At 42.7% G+C, this 13,916-nt stretch overlaps 1 protein-coding gene across 2 annotated transcripts; it reads left to right on the top strand.

The window, feature by feature from the left end:
- Positions 1-1,263: 1,263 nt before the first annotated feature.
- LOC133129746 (apolipophorins) lies at positions 1,264-6,337 on the top strand. 2 transcript variants are annotated; one of them, XR_009708848.1, is made up of 6 exons: positions 1,264-1,362; positions 2,173-2,335; positions 2,694-2,803; positions 3,492-3,632; positions 3,915-5,702; positions 6,047-6,337. XR_009708848.1 is itself a non-coding variant. In XM_061244022.1 (5 exons), exons 1-5 carry the CDS (start codon positions 1,294-1,296, stop codon positions 4,065-4,067), a joined length of 636 nt encoding a protein of 211 aa, XP_061100006.1. In that variant the 5' UTR covers positions 1,264-1,293; the 3' UTR covers positions 4,068-6,337. The 2 variants fall into 2 exon arrangements, 1 of the variants encoding a protein (XP_061100006.1); XM_061244022.1 differs by having other exon boundaries at positions 3,915-6,337.
- Positions 6,338-13,916: the final 7,579 nt, after the last annotated feature.

Raw genomic sequence — 13,916 nt, 5'->3', positions numbered from 1 at the left:
AGCTTAATAAGAAAGCTATTGTTGTAAGTGTGTGCTTGTGGGCTTGTGCTTGTACATGTGTGTATTGTATCTGTCTCAGGTGAGCCAGCAGACTATACAGTGGACAGAAGCTAAAGTGGCAACAGCCTTGACTGGAATCAGGAGGAGGCTCGGATCATTGTATAGACTCTCCAAAAGGTACTCAGCAGGGAAGTATAATTCTCCTCTTGAGCACCGAACATTTCTGATTCAACTTCCCTTTTGAACTATATATGTGTTCTTACAGGCGCTGTGAAGTGAGAGTCCAGGTGCCATTACCAAGAGAGCTGTGGTCAGAGATTGGAGGGGCCAGGCTGACAGAGTTCCTTCTTGAGGAGTGGCTACTGAAGCCACTTCAGGCTCTCACCTCTGTCAGACCCTTAGCAGAGCTGTATTGGCTGAAGAGGAGGTTAATGGACAGTCCCTTTAACCGTGAGTCTTTCTTTAACACAATATACGTTCTCTTGGTGCAGTGTGCAGCAGTATTATAGTGTTGCAGCTGCTGCAGCTCTATCATTGTTTAGTAAGACTGTCTGCTTAAAGGTCCCATATTGTGGAAAATGAGGATGTGGATTATGAAGGAGTTGAAGGTGCTATAAAAACTCATTTTTCTGTCTTTTAGTGCTTGAACATTGCAAACATTATGGATATAATTATGGATATCTGGACCTAATCTAAAACACTGTAAAGGTGTACAATATGGGACCTTTAACCCTTGTGTATACTCCCCTTGTCCTAAGGGTCAAAAATGATCCACCTTCACTAAACCCCCAAAATAAAGCAGCTTAATTGAATTTGAAACCTGAAATTCTATTTTGCATGAAGAGACAACCTGTCACTCATCACAAACTTTGTCATAAAATTTCAAGTTGAAACAATATTATTTAGGGGGTTTCCTCTGCCGTTAAGCATAGTGGCGGGTCATTTTTGACCCTTAAGACAACGCAAGGGTAAATTATTGTAATGCAAAGTTTGGCCACTAGAATCTTTATCTTCTCAAGTTCATCTTCAAATTTGCTTTATTGGCATGATAAGTACACACTTATGTTGACCAAGCCAGCAGGCTCTTGTGCATTCTAGACCAAGATCCACATATGTCACTTCCTGTCCCATTAAGTCCTGCTGCTTTCTCTCCCCTTCTCAGACCAGGCTCTCTTTGTATCCAATCAGTTTGTGGTTTCATTTGATGGGCATCTATATGAGATACCTGGGCGCTGTGCTCACCTCTTGGCCCACGATGTTGTCCAGGACTCCTTCACTGTATTGAGTCCAGATATGGCACCACAGCGCATGCTACTTGTGGAGATGGGAAACACCACTGTGAGCATCTCCCCTGAAGGGCAGGTATGAAAGCAGAATATTATTTTATTCATCTGTCTTTTGGTGTCTATGAAGGATACTTTTCTGTATCCCTCCAGTCTACTTGACAGTTGTAATCCCAGTCTACTTCAGATGAGACAAGATGAGAGAAAGCTCAGAAGGTCCAAATAAAAATCTCAGAACGTCCATGTAAAAACTAAACAGTCCACACCCAAACGCCAAGTAAACAAATAAACAAATGTTTCCATAACAACATCTAGTGACATTTGTATGTGTATTTTCTTTAGCTAGCTAACATTAACATTTTATTGTGTATTTTCCTTGTTTGGTACCTGCTTTCTTTAGCATCATCACATTAGCTAAAAAAATCTAGCTTTGTAATTATGTCTGACACCGATACCATTGCGGCACTACAGGCTGTTCTTCTAATAAAGTGCTTTGTGATTGGTTAAGATAATATGTTTTGGGGGGCCGCACTGGCGCACAGCTAAAGTAGTGGACCTTGATGCTGTGAGACGAGATGGCTTGAAGAAGGCGTGTTGCTCTCCCTCTGGGGCCGCCGAAGGGATGGGGTCATAAGTGGTGTATCCCCAGCTAACACTAATTGAATTAGGGTACAATTGGCTAACAAAAAGGGAAAAAATGTGAAAAAATATTTTTTTTAAACGAAAGATAATATGTTTTCTTTGTTGCATAGCCGCATGTTCTAAAACTGACAACCAGCTTGTAACAAACGCTGTAGACTGGGCATGTAGACATAAGACATACTAAGACAAAAGTAATTCTATCATGACTGCTCAGAACCGACCAAATGAGAATGACTGTTTTCTGCAGGTGGAGGTTAACTGCCGTATTATGGATGCACCAGTCTCTCACAATGAGGTTACCATTAGGAGAGAACCCAACATTATAGAGGTGTCCAATCAGGATGGAGCACTTGTGACATGTGACTTCTCACAGGCTCTCTGCAGTTTGACTCTAGATGGCTGGCAGCATGGTAATATGAAACCCTGCACTATGTTCTTAAATTGAATCTCAGGTTTCTTCTTCTTCTTCTTCTTCTTCTTCTTCTTCTTCATACAGCACAACATGTAATGGACCAGTGGCACTTGTAAGCCTGCCAACAAGCTACTGCTAGCAGGCAGCTGCAGTGCCTAACGTCATATTTTGAACTTCATACAGTGCATTTTATCATACCCTTAAACCGTACTTTTGTATAAAAATTCACACATGTATTTAGTGCCCTATAAGCAACATATTTATGGCACTAACTCGTTTAAAAAAAATGTCAGTTAGAACCTCAGCTCATGATCTCATGAAAAATGTTGTACGAGGTTTGCATCTCTGTTCTGCAGGAATTTCCGCTGGTCTCTTGGGGACCAATGACAATGAGGCAGGGAATGAGCGGCCCCTGCCTGATGGCTCCCAGGCAAACGGCTTGGCTCACTTCATTCACAGCTGGCAGGTATGACGAAGGAGATATGTAAGACCTACTCATGCTACTGTGATTGCCCACAGACATTTATCTTGACAGTTCCATAATTTGACAGACATTCTTACTGAGAGAAGCTTGCATAAGTACTTGCTTCAGGGAGTGAGCTGCCATTAAATTAGACATGTCTAACAGGTGTGCTGAGGTGTGACTAGTTTCTAGAATAGGGAAAGTGATTGAGTGATTGGCTTTATGAACATAGGGGACCCAAAACTGAGCCCTGAGGGACACCACTGATGAGTTTGCATTGGGGCAGATGAGGATCCTCTTCACAGCAATTTGTTAAGTTGCTCAGCAAAGGTAGTGAGGAGAAACTGGTGGTTGACAATGTTAAAGGCAGTGGAGAAAACCAGAAGGACAAGTACGCATGACAGGGCATCAGCGACAGCATGGAGTGTTGTCACAGTTGAGTTGATTGCCTGACTGGTTCAGGTCAAGTATGTTCTGTGAGATATAGAGATGTTTATACTGCACATTCAGAAGTTTTTGATAGAAAAAAGAGGAGGGATACCAATCTGTAGTGTACTATTGAAACACATTTAATTTACCATTAAAGCAGATAATTGCCTGAGTGAATGTATGTATATGTCTGTGTGTATGCGTCTGTGCCTTCATGCATGCGTGCATTTCTGTGTGTGTGTGTGTGTCTGTGTGTGAGCAGGTACGGCCTCAGTGTCGCAGTGAATCTGGGAAGACAGGACTCTGTTCCAACACCTCCAGGCATAACCTGACGACAGACGTGACCCGGTGTGTGTCCCTGTTCTCCAGTCCTGACTCCCCCCTCAGCCCCTGCTTTAGAGTGGTGAGTGCTCCCTTACATGCTCATTTCAGTTCATGACCACACATATTTAACATGATCTGACATGATTTATTAAGTCTAATCTTACTCACGATTAAGTCCAATGCCTCTCTCATATTATTGATGGGGCCAGAACTATGTCATCCACATTTCTCACTCAATGCTGAATTTGATTTGGCACCAAGAGTGAGAAATGAGCTCTACCTATCAGATTCAAGAATTAAATTAGATTATCTGTATTATCTCAATGTATGTACATATAATTCAATGGAACCCTCCTCTCAGGTTGACCCTATGCAGTTCCTGTCTGTGTGCAAAAGAAGACGTTGTGCCTCAATCCCTGACAAAGTCCCCTGTAGGTTGGCAGTTGCCTTTGTCCACCTCTGCAACCGCAACTACGTTCCCCTGGAGCTTCCTCAGCAATGTGGCCCATACTAACAGCATATACCCCCTGACAATTTAAGCATTGTCCTCCATAACTGTAAGGCTGTTTATGTGACGTGGTGGTATTGGGAGTCTTGGCGGACCCATGCACAAGTAGAGACAGCCTGCAGTGTTAACAGGAAAATCTTGTGGGTTACATTACATTACATTATTGGCATTTGGCAGACGCTCTTATCCAGAGCGACGTACAACAAAGTGCATACCCATAACCAGGGATAAGTTCGCTGAAAGACCCTAGAGGGAAGTACAATTTCAATTGCTACCTGTACAACAAAGATAAGGACGAGGGCCCTTTTTTTTACATGCAAAATCAGGTCCAATATGTTTCATTTAATTGCATGGAAAACACATTTTAAAATCATCAAGTGCTTGTGTGTCTGAAATGAGCTATTGTTCAATTCATTGCCATATATCAGGGAGAGTTATGGGATGCAATACAACACCCCTTTGAATCTGCAATGCTGAACTGTGTTTTGAAAACATAAATTTGACTGTATGTCAGTATCATACTGGAAAACCCCAGATATTTTCACCAAAAAAGAGTACTACCTGCTCTTTGTGTTTTAAGTATTTTTTAATGATTTATACATGAGGAATTGTACGCTCAGTGACCACTTTATTTAGGTATGACCAAGTAAATATTTAATAAGCCAATAATACACAACAGTCTCTAGTTTGCAGAAAATGGTGCAAAAAACAAAAAACATCCAGTGAGCAGCAGTTCTAGAGGCAGAGAGAGGTCTCATTGCTGAGAGGTCAGAGGAGAAGGCAGGCGACAGTAATGCAAATAACCACACATTACAACAGTGGTATACACAAGAGCATCTCTGAACACACAACATGTAAAACCTCTAAGTGGATAGGCTACAGCAGCAGAAGACTCCAAAAAATAAGTCTAATAAATAACTAATAGAGTGCTCACTGAGTGTATATTCTTGAGGCATATTATAGTCAATGATATAAAATGTAGCCACATTTCAAGAATTGACAGTACAGCCTGTGTTGTAATCACTACCGTAATAGAACCCATTGCTTCATTCTGAAATGCAAATGTATAAACAGTACAGTGCTTTAACTGTTTTGTATAACACTTCATGCAATTGATCTCTGACTTGCATATCTGCCTGTGGTCTCCTGAAAATCTTTTGCCATTCCTAAATTTCAGAATTGACTGGTAAAAATGATTGTGCAGCTATGCTTCTGCTCCTCATATGAATTTGTGTCACTGCTTACACATCCTTTTGCTTGAAAAAATGTTTGTGATTTTGCTTGTTTGTGTTTTTTTTTAATGATTAATTGAAACTCTGGCATAATATTTAGAAAACTAACAAGAATATCGAATTCAGTATTGTACAGCATAGGAAATGGTACTGTGTGTGTTTTTAATGTTTTTGTACTTTGACTCTTCAGGACCTGAACACACTGCAGTATCATTTGTCACACTGTGAACAATAAACAGTTTACCATAGTAATATGGGGTTGCACACACAGGGGAGGGTGTGCTGCTGTGATTGTGATTATTTACAGGGTTCAGCTGTGCCAGCAGTCCTCACTGACTTTGGTGCTGCCAATTAAATGGGAATGGTTCCTTCTGTCTGGAATAAATTAACTGCTTCATTTTTTGTAACCGTGAGTAAAGTGTATTTTCTAGCTATTCCATAGTGTCTACTGCTATTGTTTGTGTCAGGTCAGTATAATACATTTACAGTAAATGAGCTATCAGTAGATGCTCGATGTAAACAAACCCCAGTAGCTCTAGCCATTTATTTACTGTCAGTATAAAAGTTCACTTCAAGCATATTTGTACTGATGTTCTACTGGGTTGATTGATCATTATTATTTTAAGGTTTGATTATGTTTTTCCTGCATACATTCACAAGAATGTAGTACGCACTACAGCTAAAACACTTCTTTTTTTAAAAAGTTTTATCTCCCAGTTTGGTAGCCAATTGTACCCCATCTGATTCAATTAGAGCCAGTATTAGATGTACCGCCCACACCCCGTCCCTCAGCGGCCCGAAGGAGAGTGACACGCCTTCTTCAAGCCGTCTCGTCTCATGCTCGTGACCGTGATTCCGAGGCACCCAAGGTGCTTTTATTGTGCGGCGATCTACTAACCCTGCCAAGTCCCTTTTTGGCAGGACCGGGAATCAAACCCGCAACTGCAGTGAACTGAAACCGCAAGTCTGCTGCATCTTAGCCTGTTGCGCCACCGCGGCCCTCTCAGCTAAAACATTTGGAGCAGGTTTCATGGACAGAAGTTCTGGATTAAACTGAGTTTTGTTTGGAGAATCTCTATTCAAAATAGAATTTTAGGCTTAATTTGTGTCTGTGAAGCTGGTAAAACAGTAAAGATTTTTACCTTGAAAATATTATAAAATTATGTTATTCTAAAACGTGCTTGGGCCTCTTCTGAGTGTGGGCCTTTATTATTTGTATCTGAAAAGCACGTATCCAATACACTGAACTCATACACTACGATTCAATGGAAAGGGGGGGGGGGAGACGATTGCTTACTACCATAAATCATGGCCTGGCCATTCAGTTTTGTACGTCAGTTGGCTGGCCATGATAGCTGGGTCCCACTGCACATTACTAACATTACTGCTCTTGGGCAGGGAGCTCATGCCTAAATCCAAAAGACTCCTGGACTTTCAGAAGATTTGATATGTCTGATAAAAATAAAAGTGACAATTAATTGATGCATGCTTATGTTGCAGAATTTATTGTGCGGGCAGGGTAGCAGATTGAGCAGACTGAAATCCACAGCAGTGGCTGTTATCTGTTTACAGCAGTAGCTAGTGTCACCTCTAGCCAGAGATGTTCACAAGTCATCAAATGTAAGTAGTGGTTATTTCATTTATTTATTCGTACATCAATTAACTTCTCCGCCTGGCTGGAGAAAGGCTTTGCCAAAACCTCGGGTCTGGTGTGGTAGGTAATTTATATATCAATAAATAAATCTATTTTTAAGAACTCTGTGTGACTCATGTAACATAATATAGGCATTACCATGGGCCTGTAATGTAAGATGAGGGTCAATAACAAAATAGGGCCCAGTTACGTGGATACAGATTAAGGTTAATCCTGAACTAAATGCTTTGTTTGGATAATTTCCAATTAAATTACTTAATCTGCATCTGCGACTTTATAGTAATAATTATAACTTTATTTGTAAACAAAGTTACAAAGTGTTGGAATTTGAATCACGTTGCAGTATTGGTTTATTCTTACTTAATTCTTAAGCATTTACTTAAAGATATTTAAGATTTATTTAAAAGTACAATAGGTAATGTGTTAAAATATAAGACCATTGTAGATCTCTTCCTATTATTGAAAAAGGCTCACTGACATATTGACTCACCCTCTGCCCGTGTTTATAGTCTATCCATCCATCCATTATCTTAATCTGCTTATCCTGAACAGGGTCGCAGGGGGGCTGGAGCCAATCCCAGCATACATTGGGTGAAGGGCAGGAATACACCCTGGACAGGTCGCCAGTCCATCGCAGGGCACATACACCATTCACTCACACACTCATACCCATGGGCAACTTAGACTCTCCAATCAGCCTGACCTGCATGTCTTTGGAATGGGAGGAAACCGGAGTACCCGGAGGAAACCCACGCAAACACGGGGAGAACATGCAAACTAGTCCTTAAATCCGGGTTTCAAAATATACAGTTGATGGGCCATCACTCTGTACCAAAACATTGTACAGCTGTACAATACTTCAAGCTCACTGGTTGAAAATCAGTTCTAACTGCCACAGCCAATAGCGTGGGGGAATTTCACCCACACTAGTCTCTAGAGTTTGCAAAGAATGGTGCAAAAAAACTAAACAAATCCAGTGAGCAGCATTTCTGCAGAGGAAAACACCTTGTTAATGAGAGACGTCAGAGGAGAATGGCCAGACAGGTCAAAGCTGCTAGGAAGCTAACAGGAAAGTGACAGTACCGCAAAGAGCACATGCAACACATGGGTAAGTCTCTACAAGCTGTGCACATGTGGATTTGGTCAGTTTATCCCATTCTTCCTGTCAGATCCTCTCAAGCTCCATCAGAATGAATGGGAAGTGTCTGTGAACTTCAGGTATCTCCCCAGTTGTTCTATGGGGTTTAAGTCGGGGCGTTGACTGGGCCACGCAAGGACAGTCAGAGACTTGTCCGAAGCCACTCCATCGTTGTCTTGGCTGTATGTTTCGGGTCATTGTCGTACTGAAAGGTGAACCGTCAGCCTGAGGTCGTGTACACTCCGGAGCAGATTTTCTTCAAGGACCTCTCTGTATTTGGCTGCAATCATCCCTCCCTCAATTATTTTGCTCAAGAGAGGCTTCCATTTAGCCACTCTACCAAAAAGGCCTGATTGATGGAGTACTGCTGTCGTCCATCTAGCAGGATCTCCCATCTCTGCAGAGGACTTCCGAAGCTCTGTTAGAGTGACCTTTGTGTTATTGGTCACCTCCCTGAACAAGGCCCTTCTTGCCCAGTTGGCTGGATAGACAGCTCTAGGAAGAGTCCTGGTGGTTCCAAACTTCTTCGATTTCACAATTTTTGAAGCCACTGTGCTCTTGGGAACACTCAAAGCTTTAGAAATGGTTTTATACCCTTGCCCTGATCCATGCCTCACCTCAATTTTAACACAGTCTACAGATAGTTCCTTGAACTTCATGGCTTGGTTTTTGTCCTGACATGCAGTGTTAATTGTGGGACCTTTTAATAGTTAGACCTGTACACCAGCTTATATTATTAATGCAAATATTTAATCAGCCAATCATGTGGCAGCAACTAAATGCATAAAAACATGCAGACATGGCCAAGAGGTTCAGCTTTTTTTCAGACTGAATGTCAGAATGGGGCAGAAATGTGACACTGCAGATCTTCTGGGATTTTTACACACAACAGTCTCTAGAGTTTTCAGGGAATGGTGCAAAAAACTAAAAACATCCAGTGAGCAGCAGTTCTGCGGGCAGGAAGGTGACAGTAATACAGACACACATTACAACAGTGGTATGTAGAAAAGCATCTCTCACACAATGTGTAAAACCTCTAAGTGGATAGGCTACAGCAGTAGAAGACTTAGAAAGTCTAATAAGTCTAAATATGTAGGGACAATAGGACTGCAAGTCCCTGCATTTCACAGAACTCAACTACAACACCCGTGATGTAGGAAAGTCACCTGACTACCACTTCCTGTTCCGGCTACCAATTCGATACTGTGCTAAGGATGGGCGTATTTGGCATTCCAATTATAAAAGGATGAAACATACGCCATTTTCTCTCTTCCTCAAATTCTATTCCTCAAATTCTCTTCCAAAAACACTCACTTCCAAACACGCGTCCTCAAACGCTCTCTCCGGAAGAAACTTTCCCTGGACCAGCGTCTCGCGTGCAGCACTGGGAAGGCTGCAAGACTGGCCAATGCATGCTCGCACAGGTCTCACACAGGCCTACTAACCAGTCATAACACGGCATTACTGATCTCGACACACACTCATAACTGTAAGGTTATCCTTGATCTGTTTGGCAATGGTGCCATACCCATTCCGGAGAACATACAACCTCCACACATGGCTGTGCACAAGTCTGCAAAAAGTGAGTGGGTCTGAAGCCACTGTATATAATACAACATAATTGTGATGGATGTCATCTCAAGGTACTTATGGCATGCATTCAAACATCCATGCATGCGCCATAATTGCTCCAAAGCCCCTAGCGACAGGTGAGTAAATGTCAGTAAGTCGCTCCAAAGGTGTTAAATCAATCCTTTGTAAAACTACCCATAACATCAACATTATGTTTATGTTTATTTGAACTTCCTCTTCTTAATTGTATTTTCTAGCAGATATAACTTCAGGCTATGCAGGTATACTTAAAGAAATAAAGACAAATAGAAAGCCCATACAGTAGGCCACATGGCGCTGATGACTGTTATTGCATTCAGGAAATATTTGGTATTATCTTATGGTATCACACCCAGTCCTAGCGTGTCTCCCTGTATTATCAAAACTTATAATTACAAAAGAATCTGCATTGTCACCACATGGAATCTCCATTTGCATATCCATTCAGTATTCATTGAGTTTAAAACTTGTCTGCACACTGCTGGCCGATGCCGTTCAGTCAAAGCAGCAGTTGCACATATTTATAGAACACAGTGCACAGAATACTACAGACCTGCCAACCTTTACGCATTTTGCGTAGCAGATAAGCATTTAGACACCAAACTACGCTGCTACGATTTGTCACTTCAAAATACGCGAAAATGAGTTAAACTGTCTGTGCATTCGCACACTAGGCAACTCATCTATGGGTGTAACCGCATTGGGCAGCAACCTGTTGGGAAAAGAAGACTTCGACCAATCATAGCGCTAGTTTTAAACTCTTCATTATAGGCTACAAGCGGAGAGCCGGGGAGTCGTCAAAACGAAAGTAACGAAATTGGTTAAGTGTATCAAAGCACAGAAAACTGAAATATATTGCCTTTTCATTAAAAGAGTTCTTGTTTTCTTCATAGTCTACTTGTATGTTGAATAACTAGATATGGTGGTGAGTGGGATCAATGTGCTTAGTAATAAGTTGTGATGAGTGAGCATGTGAACTCAATCAATACTGATCAGCAGATGTGCCTGACCTCGTGCCACGCCGCCACAGTAAGTTGCTACTCAAAATTTTTTGGCAGGTCTGATACTACACTATAAATAACACAAATCAGTGTAAGCAACAGACCCAAACAGCCAAACCTCGAACTGCCTGTCATCAGAAGTCTAGTGTGAACGACCACTTCTGAGATTGGCTGGAGGCCCTGGAGATGCCATACAATGTTGGCACAGTCAATGCAGTCCCACTAGGCCTGTGTTATCTGGGTCATGAACTGGAATTTGCTTTGAAACCCTTTTGAGTCCTAATAGACAATGCTTCAATTCTTAAATAGTTTTCTGTTTTTTCATTGTTCTCAGATACCAGGCACATTCAAACAATTCAATGTCAGAAGAGATGTATTTCGACATTGAATGACACAAATGTACAGTGCATGTTACAGTATGTAAAATATTCCCCTCATGTATACTACAATGCAGTACATCTGTACATGACTGGCTCTCCAAGATACACTTAAAGTGCATCAAAAGATGACTATTCATTTGTATCTCTGTCAGTTGAGTCAACTAAGCATTGACAAACACATGGTTTCTTCCCAATTCCCAGATGAAATATTTTCATAATTTTCATAAGATACAGAACGGCTTGCTGATAATTTGCCAGGCTCACCATGTTCATCAGAGTGGACTCCGAGTTGGCTACCAGCACAAAGAAGTCTGCATCCATTGACATTACATTAATGGCATTTGGCAGATGCTCTTATCCAGAGCGACATAGAACAAAGTACAAAGTGCAAACCCACAACCAGAGATAACTGCGATGAAAGACCCTAGAGGGAACTTACAATTGCAACTGCTGCCTGCACAACAAAATCGTAATTCCGCAATACGCAAATGTATGAACAAACCGCTTACCTTGACAGACAACAATTCAGGGGCAACATGGCTCAGGCAGTAAGAGCAGTCGTCTGGCAGTTGAAGGGTTGCCAGTTTGATCCCCCGCACGGGCTGTGTCCGTGAGCAAGACACCTAACCCCTAAATGCTCCTGATGAGCTGGTCGGTGCCTTGCATGGCAGCCAATCATTGTTGGTGTGTGAGTGTGTGAGTGTGTGTATGAATGGGTGAATGAGAAGCATCAATTGTACAGCGCTTTGGATAAAGGTGCTATATAAATGCCAACCATTTACCATTTAAGGTTTACAGGGAGTTAGGGAGGGACAGGGAGAGGTGCAGCTTGAAGAGGTGCGTCTTCAGTCTGCGCTTGGAGATGGCAAAAGATTCTGCTGTTCTGAACTCCGCGGGGAGTTCGTTCCACCACTGTGGAGCCAGAACAGACAGTAGTCGTGAGTGTGAGGTGGAAGTTCGGAGAGGAGGAGGCGCCAGGCAGCCTGTGGTGGCCGAACGAAGAGGTCTGGCAGGCGTGTAGGGTCTGAGGATTTTTTGGAGGTAAGCTAAGTTAACTGCTTGGTAGGCTAGCATCAATGTTTTGAATTTCATGCAAGCCATGACAGGCAGCCAGTGGTGGGAAATAAGCAGGGGGGTAACATGCGAGTGTTTGGGAAGGTTGAAGACCAGATGAGCTGCTGCATTCTGGATAAGTTGGAGGGGTTTGATGGTGGACACTGGGAGGCCAGCCAAGAGAGTTGCAGAAGTCCAAGCAGGACAAAACCATCGCTTGGACCAGGAGCTTTGTCGAGTAGGGGGTGAGAAAGGGGCGAATTCTCCGGATGTTGTATAGGAAGAACCAGCATGACCGGGTCACAGCTGCAATTTTCTCAGAGAGGGACAGTCTGCTGTCCATCACCACGCTGAGGTTCCTTGCACATGGTGATGGTGTCAGTGAGGTATCCCCTAGGGAAATGGAGAGATCAAGATGGGGAGAGGTAATAGCAGGAATGAATATCATTTCAGTCTTACCTGGGTTGAGCTTTAGATGGTGGTTGTCCATCCAGCTCTGGATGTCACTCAGGCAAGCAGAGATACGGGCTGAAACCTGTGTGTCAGATGGTGAGAATAAGATGAGGTGGTAGGATAGACCATGAGCAGTGATAACAGGGCCAAGTGTAAAGAGTGTAAAGAGAGAAAAGAAGGGGGCCTAGGCAACCTGGAAGGAGTGACCAGAGAGGTAGGACTCGATCCAGTCCAGGGCTGTGCCACAGATCTGACAGGGAGGACAGGAGGATGGAGTGATCCACAGTATCGAAGGCAGCAGAGAGATCTAAAAGAATGAGGACAGAAGAGAGGGAGGCTGCTCATGCAGGATGGAGTGATTCACAGACGGAGAGGAGCGCGGTCTCTGTCGAGTGGCCAGGTCTGAAGCCAGACTGATGGGGGTCTAGCAGGTTGTTCTTAGAAAAGAAAGAAGAAAGTTGATTAGAAGCAGCTTGATTGTTTTCGATAGAAAAGGAAGAAGAGATACCGGGCAGTAGTTCTGGCATCCAGGCAGAACTTGTCAATCCAACTGTCCAGCTCTGACGTGACATCAGTCCCTGGGCTAAGGAAGAAGATCAGTGTTACTGCATAAGCCCTTAATTCAATTCTGCCTTGTATCCCATTATTATTCACTGAAGCTAGGTGCTAAGATGTGGGAGAGCTTTGAATGGGAGTATTATCAGCCTCCTGCTGATAATACTGTTTGTACATACGTTTTTATAATTTGGTGAATACTGTCCATCTGGTCTCCTACATCTATTTCAATATTAGGGGGAAATTCCAAGGTCCAAGGTCAGCAAACCAGCTACTAGTAGTTTTGGCACTGTGGGCAGGTGCCAAGTCCTGCTGGAAAAGGAAATCTGCATCTCCATAAAGCTTGTCAGCAGATGGAAGCATGTCCTCTAAAATCTCCTGGTAGATGGCTGTGGACCAACACCAGCAGATGACATGGCACCCCAAATCATCACTAACTGTAGAAACTTCACACTGGACTTCAAGAAACTTGGATTCTGTGCCTCTCCACTCTTCTTCCAGACACTTCCAAGTGAAATGCAAAATTTTATCAGGACCATAGAACAAGCGACCCAGATGCAAGACCAAGGCGTAGAGTTTATAATAAAAGTCTTTATTATAAAGATGCAGGTCAGACAGGTGAGAGTCAATAGTCAGCAAACAGATTCAACAGGGATAAGGCAGTTCGTAGTACAAAGTCCAGGCAACGGGTCAAAACTCCAGCAAACAGGTCAGGCATAATCCAAAATGTAATTGTGGTCACAGGCGAAAGGTCAATAACAGGCGGGCTACACAGACA

Source organism: Conger conger, chromosome 5 (genome assembly GCF_963514075.1).
Source record: "Conger conger chromosome 5, fConCon1.1, whole genome shotgun sequence".
NCBI classification, from domain to species: Eukaryota; Metazoa; Chordata; class Actinopteri; order Anguilliformes; family Congridae; genus Conger; species Conger conger.
The sequence above is the reverse complement of the archived record's forward strand: the minus strand, read 5'-3'. Positions and strand labels throughout refer to the sequence as shown.